The 13716-nt window shown below is 37.8% G+C and overlaps 1 protein-coding gene across 1 annotated transcript in view; it reads left to right on the top strand.

The window, feature by feature from the left end:
• brinp3a.1 (bone morphogenetic protein/retinoic acid inducible neural-specific 3a, tandem duplicate 1) overlaps nucleotides 1-4524 on the top strand; it is a 36458-nt gene extending 31934 nt beyond the window's left edge. The window contains exon 8 of the mRNA XM_036570686.1: nucleotides 2680-4524. Coding sequence (XP_036426579.1) covers nucleotides 2680-3796 — 1117 coding nt within the window. The 3' untranslated portion in view covers nucleotides 3797-4524. The remainder of the gene's footprint in view (nucleotides 1-2679) is intronic.
• Nucleotides 4525-13716: the final 9192 nt, after the last annotated feature.

Below are 13716 nucleotides of genomic sequence, written 5' to 3'. Positions count from 1 at the left end.
ATCAACTGCGCACGTACATCACCTTTTGTGCACAGTTTTGGCAAAATAGAATCAGAATCTTCATTCAACAAAGACCAGATGTACAAGAAACCTCCCTTGGGGCAACATAAAAATTAAATCAAATAAAATAAAGTACAGAAAAATTATTTACACATAAAATGGTACACAAACAATCTGTAAGTAATATAAGGGTTGTGCAGTGGGAGTTAAGTACAGTTACAATCAAGAAGTGAAGTATTTAAATAGAGTGTGTACAGCTAAAGAAGTAATATATATATATAAATATAATGTTAAAATATATGTATGTTTATTTGAAATAATATAGGTGCATATAGGCACTGACCACAGTAAAAATGAGAGAGATTCTTATTAAGAAAGATTATTTAGTAGGCTACCAACACTCAAACCACTTAGTGGTAGGCTTACTGGATGCCTGCAGGAACACCTGAAAATAAAAGGAGCCAATGTCATATGAGCAGATTTTTACCTACGCAGGCCGGCATAATACGCATCTCGCACAGTGCTGTCAGTGCAAGCACTTGCATCTCCTTCCCTGCCATTACAAAACATGAAACTGGGAGTAATGTTGAACCAATCACATTATATAGCTTTGACACATTATGTGGATCACACTAGGGTCCACTTAAAACTCCAGTCCACCTTTTTCAGGAAGAGCAGGGATCGGTTCACTGACCACATACAGGTTAAACCTTGGAGGTTTTTCTGCAGTAGTTGGACCAGTGAATGGAGCGTCCTACTCGTTTGAGCATGTGATATAAGTTGTTGCAAAGAAGGCTCAGATCTATTCACCGGAAAGAGCAAAGGAATATTTCTTTTGATTGCATCTGCTTCCTTGATTTAGTTTTCTGCTATCTGTCTCTATCATTTCATCATTCACATTGATTCGCATCTACATTTTCACACTTCCTTTGGCTATCGTTAGTCATTTCCTTTGGCTATCGTTAGTCATTTCCTTTTTTCCTCTGCTTGTTCACTCTTTCTTGTTTTTATCTTTTTTTTCCTCCATGCTTAATTCTCAAATCTATTTCTTGTAAGTTGATGCAGAAAAATCTGAAAAAATATCAGTGTCAAAGACATATTATCCTATACCAGGCCTGCCTTCTTGCACTGCACTTTTAAAGTGAACCCTTGCCTCAAAACCATGCTACTCATACACAATAGGAATGTGATGCACAATGTAGCAAATATAAACAATTATGATCCCTGACAAATTTCATTTCATTGCCACTGTTACAGAAAAGCAATATGGCTGATTTAAGCTATTATTTTTTTTTTTTCTTTTATCATAAAGCATTTCCATTTCTGCACAGTCTTGGAATATGGTAATTCCCAAGAAATCAGTTTTACTCCGCACAAGTGGATGGAAGCGTGTTTTGACTCTCGCGCGCATTTCCATCTTGCTCTCAGTGAAATATGCTGACAGGCAGCGGAGATTTCCTCCGTTGCCACCCACCTGCGCACTGACTGTCTCTCAGGCAACCTAGCTCCATGAATATTTACACATTCTGTTGGCATCGCTTATGTTTTAAGCCAAGAGAAACTGTTTTTCCTCTCAGTGAGCAGAAGTTCCAGGGCATAGAATAGATATCTTCAAGGCCTGCATGATAGACAGCACAAGAAAATGTGGAAATAGATTTTTGCTCTAGAAAAGGAAAACTGATTTACATAGCTAGAGCTGTGCGATAGCTGTAATGGGTTATTTATCTATAAGGCATTGCTTCACAGAAATAATGAATAGTTTTGAGCTTATTTACATTACAGCTCCACAAAATATACACATACAAAATGTATTTGTTATTGTTTGTGTTCTTCATGGTGATTCAGTTATAACTACTTGTGCATGGGTTTAAAATGGCATTTAGTTTGGACAGTTAATTGTATTTTTGTATTACCTAAGCCCTGCAATGCATTTACTCCATTTGGTAAAACATACAATACATCCACAGAACACAAGAAGTCAGAACCAGCCAGCACTAAGTGCACTGTGAGCACAATGCCCATTTCTGATTTTCCTGTTCAGTGTTCTGAAGAACTGCAAGCATTCCCCTTTCCTGTTAGGGCACCATAACTACACATCGATATGTACAATCTTTTTTACAAGTGACTGCAGTTCAGTTTTAGAAAAAACAAAAAAATAAAAAATAAATAAGACTAGCTGTTATTAACACTATCACCATATTGTGCTGTTTTACTCCAGTTGGTACGTTTGCCAGCTGAGGAGGATGGTTTGTATGCTGTAAAACATTTCGGCAACATGTTATTTACTGGCTGATATTTTGCAGTGTTTCTTATGTAGTTTGATTTTGAGATAACGATTCACAAAATTCATAATTATACGGCAAAAATGTGCCGTATGTTAACATTCTCATAATTTTATTAGCACATTCAATATTATGAAACTATAGTGTGATGTGTGATGAGTGGACACGCCATTGCAGCCGTGTGCACAACAGATACAGGGATATGACGCGATAATAATATACAATGCAATATGCTGTATTGTTATACCCCTACACTCAAATCCTGTCTATTTCACTGAAATCCAAAGACATTGCTGGTACACAAAGATCCTATTCTTTTACACATGATGTGTGAGATATGCAAGACTTACATACAACAACAATAAAGACTGACTTTTGCATTTTTCTCTCCCCACAGGCCTTACAGCTACTGGCTAAACTACATCCTCTCCATTATGTACTGCAGTGAAAACAACCAGATAGGCACCTATGTGGAGGAGACGCGGGCCTGCTTTTGTCAGTATGAACCACCGTCCTGCCAGGGCGTCATTCCATGCATGGTGGGTGATGGGCCCCTTTGTGCCTCGTGCTCCTATGAGAACCGCTCGCGGTGTGCTAGCTGCAATCCAGGTTACATGCTGAGCCAGGGGACCTGTAAGAACATCATCCCTGACTCAACTGACAACTACATTGGTTTTGAGACAGACCTTCAAGACCTGGAGATGCGTTACCTCCTCCAGAAGCGAGACGGAAGAATTAACATTCACGCCATGTTTATTAGCAACGATGTGAGGCTCAACAACTGGTTCGATCCCTCGTGGAGGAAGAGGATGCTCCTGACACTGAAAAGCAACAAGTTTAAGTCCAGTCATGTCCACATCCTGCTGGGTATCTCCCTCCAAATCTGCCTTACTAAGAACAGCACCCTGGAACCTGTGCTGTCAGTATACATCAACCCGTTTGGAGGTAGTCACTCTGAGAGCTGGATCATGCCCATAGACCAGAACAATTACCCTGACTGGGAGAGGACCAAGTTAGATATCCCCCTTGACTGTTATAACTGGACATTAACTCTGGGAAACAAGTGGAAGACATTTTTCGAGACGGTGCACATATACTTGAGGAGCCGCGTCAAAGCAGCCTCAGCCCAAGGGAATGGCACTGTCTATTTCGAGCCATTGGAGTACTTGGACTCCTCGCGGAATCTGGGTTACATGAAAATCAACAGCATGCAGGTGTTTGGTTACAGTATGCACTTTGATCCAGAGGCCATCCAGGACTTGATCCTGCAACTCGACTACCCTTACACACAGGGCTCACAGGACTCAGCCCTGCTGCAGCTGCTGGAGATCCGAGACCGGGTGAACAGGCTTTCTCCACCAGGCCAGCAGCCTCTGGACCTCTTCTCTTGCTTACTGCGCCACCGCCTCAAACTCTCTGCAACCGACGTGGTCCGAATTCAGTCTGCTTTGCAAGCCTTCAGTGCCAAGCAGCCCAATTCAATGGAGTACGAAACCACCAAATTATGTAGCTAATCAGGCTCTTCACACTGTCATTGTAGCTGTTGCTTCTACTATAGCATAGACCTGATCACACTTTGGAGAAATTGTGAACTGCTACTGGGGTCATTTTTCCCCCCTGGGGCATTAGTTAGAACTTTCAGTAATGTAGTGGACCCTTTCAAAACAAGGGCCCACACCTTGCCTTTTTCATTTTTAAACTTCAGTCTTACAGTACAGGTTTATAGTATTTCAGTAGCAATTGACGTTTAGTTTTCAGAGGAGCAGCACAGATCCTTACAAATAGAGTAGTTCAAATGTAAACATGTAGAAAATGGCTTTCACTTCTTTTTAGCATGTCTTTTTTTAATTGCATCACTCTCCGTGGCTTATGTGCGTAACAGAGGCAGTAAGCGTGCGTTAAGCCAGACATCGTCAGTTTTATCAGGCCCACCTATGGGGAAGAGCCCAGACTGCTCAACTGTACTGCTCTGTCTGTCAGTCCTGTAACACTTACATATACCAGTATCTGAGTCGGCAGCAGAAGTTTTTGTTTGTAGAACTATTTTTCAGATATTTGTATAAATATGAATAGATGATGATGAATTTTGTTGAAAAACATGATGCGTCAGTTCTAATTCTATGTTCTGTTACATGTGCTTTTATTTTTATAAACTTATTATTTGTGACGAGTTACAGAGTTAATATCCATAAAGTGTATAGAACATGAGTTTGTTAATACACTAAATAAAGGATGTTTTTTATTTGCTGTCTGATTACTTATAATCCTGATTTGAATATTCTATATTTACTGTAGATTATAATTCATCATTCACAGTGCTGTGCATAAGTCAGAGATCACCCTTCATTTATTTAATTTCCAATTAAAAAGGCCATCATGTACAAGTTGTTTATTTTTTGGGAGATATTTGTGAGGCGATTATACATAAGGAAGGGAAAAGTCAAAGGGAAATAAGTGAAAACAAGAGTTTCCAAAACTAGAGTTATAAATTATTATGAGATACAAAGAAAATAAGCTTTTACCTTTGAGAGAGGAGGAAATCAAGCTTCACTCTTGCTTCAGATCTGAAAAAATCCACAGGTGTTTCTGTTCATCCTTCCACTGTGAGAAGACAACTCAACACTATGAGTCTGATACAAGAAGCTGTTACTGAGGAAAAATGGACTGTCCAGACCTCAACATCACTGAACGTGTTTGGGATTACTTGGACTGACCGAAGCAGAAAAGGCAACCAACTTCTAAGACTGAATTTTGGAGGTGTGGAAAAATATCCCTACAGTTTTTTTTTTGTTTTTTGTGAACTCACGCTGGAAGAACACACGGTCCTGACAGAAAAAAATGAATAATTTGTATATAATAGTTATTTTGACTGGAAATTTAATTAATGAGGGATGGTCCCTAAACTTATACACACTAGTGTATTTTTATCCTGGGCAGGTTTTTTGTCTGCAGGTTCAGGCAGACCATAAGATTTTCCTGATGGTCTGATTATTTGATTAGATAACCGTTAGAGTATCAGATTCTGTGTAGATCTGAAACAACACTAAGCCCCTTTGGTAAACAGGCCAGAAAAACCTTTCCTTGAGTTAGTCAGTACAATTCATCTATTAGAGAGTCTTGGCCACAGCAAGCTGGAAAACAAAATAATAGATTAAAGCCAAGGCCAACCCTGCAGCTCCACTTGTCCCACTGCATGCCATAAACACTCGCTGACTTGACCTCAGCTAATAGCTTTTCTCCTTGGACCTCCTCAAAAGCGAATGGATCACACTGGTAGGGAACAAACACAATGAAACCAAGGGAAGTTTTTTAATAATAATAAAAATATTGAATACATTTTTTTCAAGATTGAGCTCATCCTCAGTAACACGCATTTAAGCAGGATCTAGAGACATGCTGTTGAAATAAAGCACTCTTGATTAAAGAGCCTCCTAATTAGGCCTATGCCCAGCAAAGGTACTCATTCACCACCTGTTTACAAAAATCATCATTCGTTTATTGATTTATTTCATGTAAACCATAGCATGGTTTATGATCACATGTGAATGTGTGTCATAAGTAGTAGTAACTGTACATCTGCTAATAACTCTGGACACATCATCAGTGATTTCTTCAAGCAGCAGTAGCAGATGTACTTAGAAGGTAGGGCTGCAAAAATATTATTTTAATATTTCATTATTCAATAATCAAATTAATCGACTAATAATCAACTTAATAATCAATTAATGTGGACTGTAAAAGTGAAGAGTTGTAACAAATGTTTGGAAATTTTCTGACAAACTGTGGGACTGTTCACCAAGAGCTGAATTACCATCACAAAAAAAAAAAAAAACAGTGCTTTGTTTAAGCCTGCCCATACTTTTCAGCTACAGTAAGTAATAAGCAATAGCTAAAATAAGTGATAATAACAAATATGAAGATTAATGTTCTCTCTCTTCAGGCGGCAGCATCATTTAAATAGTTTAACATTTTAATGTGCTAGTTCACAAGACGAGTGTGTAAACAGGTTTCCAGGACGAGCAGGTGGCATTTGTTTCACATGAAAACTATACAAAATGAGCTGTGTTTTAAGCTGATCAGCCAGCTGTATGTACGACCCCAAACCAGAAAAAGTTGGGACAGTATGAAAAACACAAATTAAAAAAAGCAGTGATTTCTAAAATTTACTTTGACTTGTATTTCATTGCAGACAGTATGAACACCTGATATTCCATGTTTTTTCTCTTGAACTTACTTTCATTTGTAAATCACATCCATTCCTGCCACTCAGGCCTGCAACACATTTAGGCACTTTAGGGCTGTAATGAGGTAAAATTACATAATGGTGTGATTGTAATCATGATTTGGTACAAAAGCAGCATCCAGGAAAGGCCTAGTTTTCTTTAGGTACAACGATGGACAGAGTTTGCCAACAAATATGTAAAAATGTTTTTGAAGTATTTAAAAATGGTGTTTCATAAACAAACATTAGAAGGGATGCATACAATGCATAACCATTCAAAATATTCAAGGAATCTGGAGGATTTTAGTGTGTAAAGGGCACGGGGCAAGGGTGCAAGCCTGAGCTGAATAACTGTGCTCTCCAATCCCTCAGACAGCACTGCATCAAGAACCATCATTCATCTATAAGCGATATAACCACATGGGCTCAAGTTTACTTTGGCAAACCTTGTCAAGCACTACAATATGTAGTTATGTCCACAAATGCCAGTAAAAAGTACTGTCAACTTTTCTGGACTCGTCGGCATCTGAGATGGACCATCACACGTTGGAAAGGCGTATTGTGGTCAGACGAATCAGTATTTCAGGTCTTGGATGCCGTGTGATCCTGGCCAAAGACAAAAAGAACCACCCAGATTGTTACCACAGTCCAGAAGACAGGGTCTGTCATGGGATAGGGCTGTCAGTACACTTGGCAAAGGTAACTCTGTGATGGCACCATTAATGCAGAGAAGTGCAGAGAGATTTTGGAGCAACGTATGCTGCTCTTTTTCAGGGGACACTCATGAACTTTTCAACAAGACAATGCAAAACCACATTCTGCACACATTACAAAGGCATGGCTGTGGAAGAAGAGGGTGCAGGTGCTGGACTGGCCTGCTTGCAGTCCCAACCCATCCCCAACAGAGAATGTGTGATGCATTTTAAAATGGAAAATGCAACAACAAAGACCTTGTACTGTTGCACACCTTAAAACTTGTTTGCAGCAAGAATGGGACAAAATTACACTTGAAATGCTTCATCGCTTGGTGTCTTCACTCCACAAACGTCTTGTAAGTTTGGTGAAAACGAATGGTAACATTACTAAGAGGTAAATGCTTTACTGTCCCAACTTTATGTGAATTATGTTGCAGAAATCAAAACTGAAATGTATTTTTTTAATTTAACATACCGTAACTACTTTTTCAGATTTGGGGTTATAGTTAGCAAGCTAATGTATGCAACACTGTGGCAGGATAAGCTGCTGAATGTTCAGTAGTTTTTTGAAGTAGCAGCTAAACACTTCTAATTAAATGTAACCAATATGGCTTAGAATATTACAGTGACTAGTGTTAATAATGTAATGATGAGCTTCAGTGTTTTTGTAAGTGTAACATCAGCTCATTCATACACATCACTTATGGTGCAAACTGTACGTCCTCAAGGAGTAGTTTGTCAGAACGCTGTCATGAAGAGAAAGCTACCGTTTACTTACCGTTCAAATCAGCACCAGCATGTATTCTTTTCCACAGGTCGACGGTAATGTGGTTTGGTGGAAAGCTCTGTCGGAGTCACATATGCTGTATTTGACTATCCTTCAGTTTAAGAGAATTCTCCCAGACTTCACTTCCTTTATAACTTTCATCCATAATTGTTCTTTTTCTTTCGTTATCTGCTCACATAGATATGGCATTATATGTGAATTGCTGCCCTCCTCAGGTTAAGTTGTTAACTCACTCCTCACTTTGAAAATGTAAAAAAAAATAAATAAAAGGAAAAATGGAAATTTTTGTCAACTAAATAATTTGTCAAATAAAAGCTAAAGCAGTAATGGTTTAACCATTTACCGCAAATATTTCATACATGGTTAACAAAATAATAGGAAACTGCTACCGGAACAGGCCTACACTAAGTGATAATCACTGGATTTGAGGCTATCTGAATAAATCAAACAGATACAAATGAAACAATAGGAGCTGGACTGATGTTAACGGAAAATGGACAACTGAAGAAGAAGTCGTCCACAGAAGATTTGCAAATTTATACGATTGCTTTGGAGGAATAGACACAGAAAGGTGGCGACTGGTATATGAGTACATATCCATTTCATTTTGTAGCAATATACAGAGAGGCCGTGAGTAAGAGGGAGAGACGGTGCCGCACTTTTGAGATATAATTGACTATATTTTGGCCATTGGTAGCTGAGATGCATTGTTGAACAGCCAGTGCATGAAAGCAGAATTGCTTTGTGCATAGGTCAGCCAGGTCTACAGAAATCCACTTTGCCGTGACAGAGGAGAATAACCTCTCTCCAGCGCACTCTGTCTCACACATTTACATTGATGGATGGCAGCTGAGAGGAGAGAGACGGGCAGAGAATCAAAGCCCATCAGCTCAGATGTTCCTTTTACCACCTGCAAGTTTACTATGACTGGAGGGAGTTTGATGTCTTACAGTTGGGTCCACATCATGTATAAGTTTGTTGTCTGTTTTGGCTGCTTGGAGTTGCTATCACACCATTTCTAGATGACTCCCTTCGCTGTCAAGCATATGTAAGCAAATATCACATTTAAAGACAGGGCATTTTCACTTGGCTAGATATGGATTGACAGAATATGCTGACTAACTGCATGTTAGTCTTCTGAAATCCCCTCAGCGAGTCCTTCACCCATACATTTGACTCTGATTTCAACTTCAAATACACCTATGGGGCACATGCAATATTTTACACATTAAAAGAACGTGACAAGTGGAATCATTTAAAAGGTTGAACAAGGTCAAGATGATTCAAGTATTATGTGCTTTATACAGTATCCAGGACTTATTCTGGTATTGGAATAATGTTTCATTTTTTGTCAGTCTTTTAGTTGGTACATCTAATGCTTCTAATGGGCTCAAATAAGCTCCAAATCCTCACGGTAAGGCTTTCACTGAGCAAACACTGAACTAAGGTATAAAAAAAGTACAGTTATTCAAATTATTTTGTGTTGGAATATTAACCCCTCCATTGCACAATGTTGCCTCAAGGTAACAAACCTATTTTCATAATTTTGCTATCACTATTCACATCACTACAATAACATGATGCATATTTATTGACAGTAAAAAGGCTAATAATGAAAGGAAGAGTTTGAATATGAAGCAACGAAAATGATTTCATTTTCAAATTCATTTGTTTAATGTACAGAATTTCGTTGTGAGAAACGGTATATATATATATATATATACACATAACAGTGTGTGTGTGTGTGTGTATATATATATATATATATATATATATATATATATATATATATATATATATATATATCGCTGTTGTCGGAAGAAAACCTAGTATCTCCAAAATATTAACTTTACAGGAGAAGGAAAAAACTTAGTTTTCTTTTAATGTAAGTCAATGGAACCAGACTTTTTTCCAAGTCATTTTGGGCCTATTAGTCTATTCATCATGAAATTTACACACAATGTAAAGGGCAACAGACATTTTCAAATTATATATATATATATATATATATATATATATATATATATATATATATATATATATATATAGCCTACAAGCAACACTGCGCAACAGGGGAATGGATGAATAATATATATTATTAAATTAATTTAAATGCCACTTCTGTAGCCAGCTGACAGAACACTGCAGTTATTGTTTAGTTTTTCATTTAGAATAATTTTCTAATTTAGATTTACTTTCATGTTTTTAAAATATCTTGCTTTTCATTAGACACCCTATATTATTTCTGTCCACTGCCACACAATGTTGCTTCAAAAAGGCCCACTGCACAAAAATTTGGTCCATTTTGTACAAGAAAATAAATCAAATGTTTTGTGTCTTAAAAAATGCTCTCACAATGCTTCAATAGAGGGTTAAGATGGTAGACCTTTCTATCAGACTGAAGCTTATAGAAAAAGGCTGTTATAGGACTAGTGTGGTTGTCCAGCTAAGCCTAAACATCCTTCATGTATGATGTTAAAAAGTAGAACAGGCCCCTCATATCTTGACTATGACCGGCTTGAAAACAAGTGAAAGAAACGAGTTCAAACAAGTTCAAGTCTGAGTAGTGAGGAGTTCTAGAATGATTTTTCCATGAACAGTTGAATCAAAAGCTCTTCATGCTAAGAAACAGTCCTGCATTTAGCAGACCATACCAGCAGCTAAACACTTGAACAGAACTCAATGATCCAACCCTGAAGAACACATGAATTCCACTCAGTTTCAATGAAAGCTATAATAGAATACAGTTCAGTCCTATATAAATACGACATTCTGACCACACTGAAACTGAAGTGTAGATTGGTCAAGCAGCAACATAATGAGCCAAAACATGCAGAAATGCCCACACTTATGTTTAAAAAACCTCACTGACAGCCCCAAAAAGAGTCAGGTTGTACTTTTAAACTCTCAATGTTCACAGAGTAAAATTATAGGGAAAAGGGCCAAAAATGCTCCCCAGTGGTGTGAGTCCAATAAGTAACTTCAGAAAGCATCTGTTTACTGTCATTGCTGCTGGAGGTGTGCCAGTTATTGTGCAAAAGCAATTGCTTTTCCCCCCACAGGTAATGGATGCTGCAACTTTCACATATCACTGCATATTATCAGGTGCAAAGAGGAAATGATTCTTAAAAATAAACACATATTTGGGTTTGTAGTCATTTTTGTTTTCTGATATCAGTTATTGTACCGTTTAAAGACCTGATCATCTTTTATGGCCGAGATTATAGAATATCAAACAAACCATCACTGTGTATCTACAGTGAGGTCCACAAGTCTGAGACCACTGGTGAAAATGCTATTTTGCATTAGTGTCTAATTTAACACAAAGTTTTTAGTTACAAATGATTTCAGCATAGCAATTAAAGTGTTGAGTACAGTCTTTGAATGTTTACATGAATTTCAGAAAGTCTTAGCATTTGATACCTCCCCTATTTGCTTTAATGACAGCGTGCACTCAAGCACTTGAGCCTCTGATCGGTCGATCAAACCCAACAAGAGTCATCTAAAGTCATGCTTCAATGGAAGAAATAAGACTAAAAAATACCTGACCTTTTAGTGCAAAGGCCTTTACATGGTCAGTTTCACAAATTTGTTTCAATTTAAACATTATCCTAAAAATAGTGCAGAAGTTTGATTATTTCTTCTTCATTTTAATTGTTATAACTTTTCTTTGCGATAAATTTTCCAAGATTTAAAACTTGCTGTTGTGTATTTCCAGGTTTCAATGAAAAAAATACTAGATTTTCAATGTGGTCTCAGATTTTTGGGCTCCGATAAACTTCAGCAGGAGTTGAACAGACTAAAACAGACTGTGACCCCACTCTGAAGATTAAAGCTCTAAAACTGTAAACAGAGGGACAGAAAAAGTGAAGAAATGCTTAATGTAAACTTCTCACTCTCTTCATCATAACTGTCATCCTAAAGCACCATCATACTGACGTTTGCCATTATATTTTCAGTTCTAGAGGAAATGTTCTCAAAAAGAGCAGACTTTTCTACATGTTCTTCATAGTTCACTACACAAGTGCAATCAAAAAACCAAAGTGACACACAAAGTGACACACTCTCCTCATCGCTTCCCCCCCGAGACGTAAAATGTGCACCAGCATAAGTAAAATGACAGCACTAAAAGATAATGTTCATGCATGAAAGTGAAACAGCACGAGCAGTTTTTTTCCTTTGTAAGGGAAGGTGACATTAGTAGGAAAACACAATTCTCCAAGAAAATTGTTTCCTGCATAACTTTATGTGCCATGAGTACAAGGTGCCCTGGTAGTGCTGCCAGACTTCCTCTGTACCAGAATAACTCCCTGCTAAATATGAATGGGCAAAGTGCAGCCATTTTATGCGAGTCAGAGTGGAGTGCACAGAGCAGGTAATTGACATTTGTGTGAGCTGAATATTTGTGGTGCAAATGTTTAGGTGCATGAATTATATTTATGCACATTAAGTTCTGCTGCCCGGAGGGGGTAACTGAAACTAATTTAGTGGCAATAAAAGCAAATTAATAGAGTACAGGCTTCCAAGCACACAAAGAGGTAATTCTGTCAGAAAGTTATATTAACATCCAGTGCATGTAATAGTGAAAAGGGCTCCATAAAAAGTAATGATTTTGCTTGCCAAAATGCAGCGCTCTCTCGCAGGAGTAATCAAAGTTTCAATCAGCGCTCGTCATTTCCATTTGGATCAGGAAAGACATGGATCAGCCAGTGCTGACGCTGTTTCCATATACTATCTTTAATGAAATGAAATGAAGCACGTCCTCCAGACTAGACTTCAAAGAGATGATCAAGAGATCAAGAATTTTGGAACTGATCTAGCCATTCTCCACCCACAAATGCGTTCCTTCTTCGCTACTATTGCTTACATTACATATTTTACATGTTGGCAAAGAACCCCCTCAACTTCATAAGAAACTGTACCACAGAACTGTGTTTTCTGTTGTTTTCTTGAAGTGGATATTATTAATTACAAATTGTATGGTCCTGTATTAGGATAGACTGATGTAGGTCTTTTTTTGACTACTTTTTTTGCTAATGTTTGCAGTTTTGATTAGCTACAACAACATAGACCAGTTCGGTAGCCTAGCACTTTAAACATTAAACTCAAACAGTATACAGCGAATGTACACCCCAACCTAAATTCATTAAGCTGTACTGGATTTTTGCCAATGTTCTGTCCAAACTAGCAACAGTCAGTGGTGCACAGATAAGTCCACCGCAGCATATCAAGTTCATTTACACTTGTTTGCAGACATTATTCAAAATTAGCTTAGCTTTTTATAAATATTAACATACACACATGAGAACCTATCCATTAAATAGTGAAAATCAGCCTAGACAAAACTGCTGATTATTGTGTTGTAGGCTAGTGGCACATATTGAACATTCATGTCAGTATGGTGCCTCATCAACATTCATATGTAAAACATTCCCCTTGGTCTACATTCTCTCTTTCCTTTCTTTTGTACCACACAGCCAGTCATTCTCCATCTGTTTCCAGCCTACTAGCATCATCTCTCCTCTTTCTATTCTATTCTCTATTTAGCAGCATAGCAGAGGATGTTTTTTTTTGTTCAACCTAATTCCAAAAGCATATGGCAGGAAAAGCTAAGTGACTTTGGTGGTCTCAAATGCTCATTTGAAAAATAGCTAACCATTACTCAAGGTTACCAACCTCAATTTTTGGATTTAGGGGTTCAATTTTGCATTACTTCTCCAGAGCCTCAGC

This window comes from Colossoma macropomum, unplaced genomic scaffold (assembly GCF_904425465.1).
Source record: "Colossoma macropomum unplaced genomic scaffold, Colossoma_macropomum, whole genome shotgun sequence".
NCBI lineage: Eukaryota > Metazoa > Chordata > Actinopteri > Characiformes > Serrasalmidae > Colossoma > Colossoma macropomum.
Note: the sequence above shows the minus strand (reverse complement) of the source record. Positions and strands in the feature narration are given on the sequence as shown.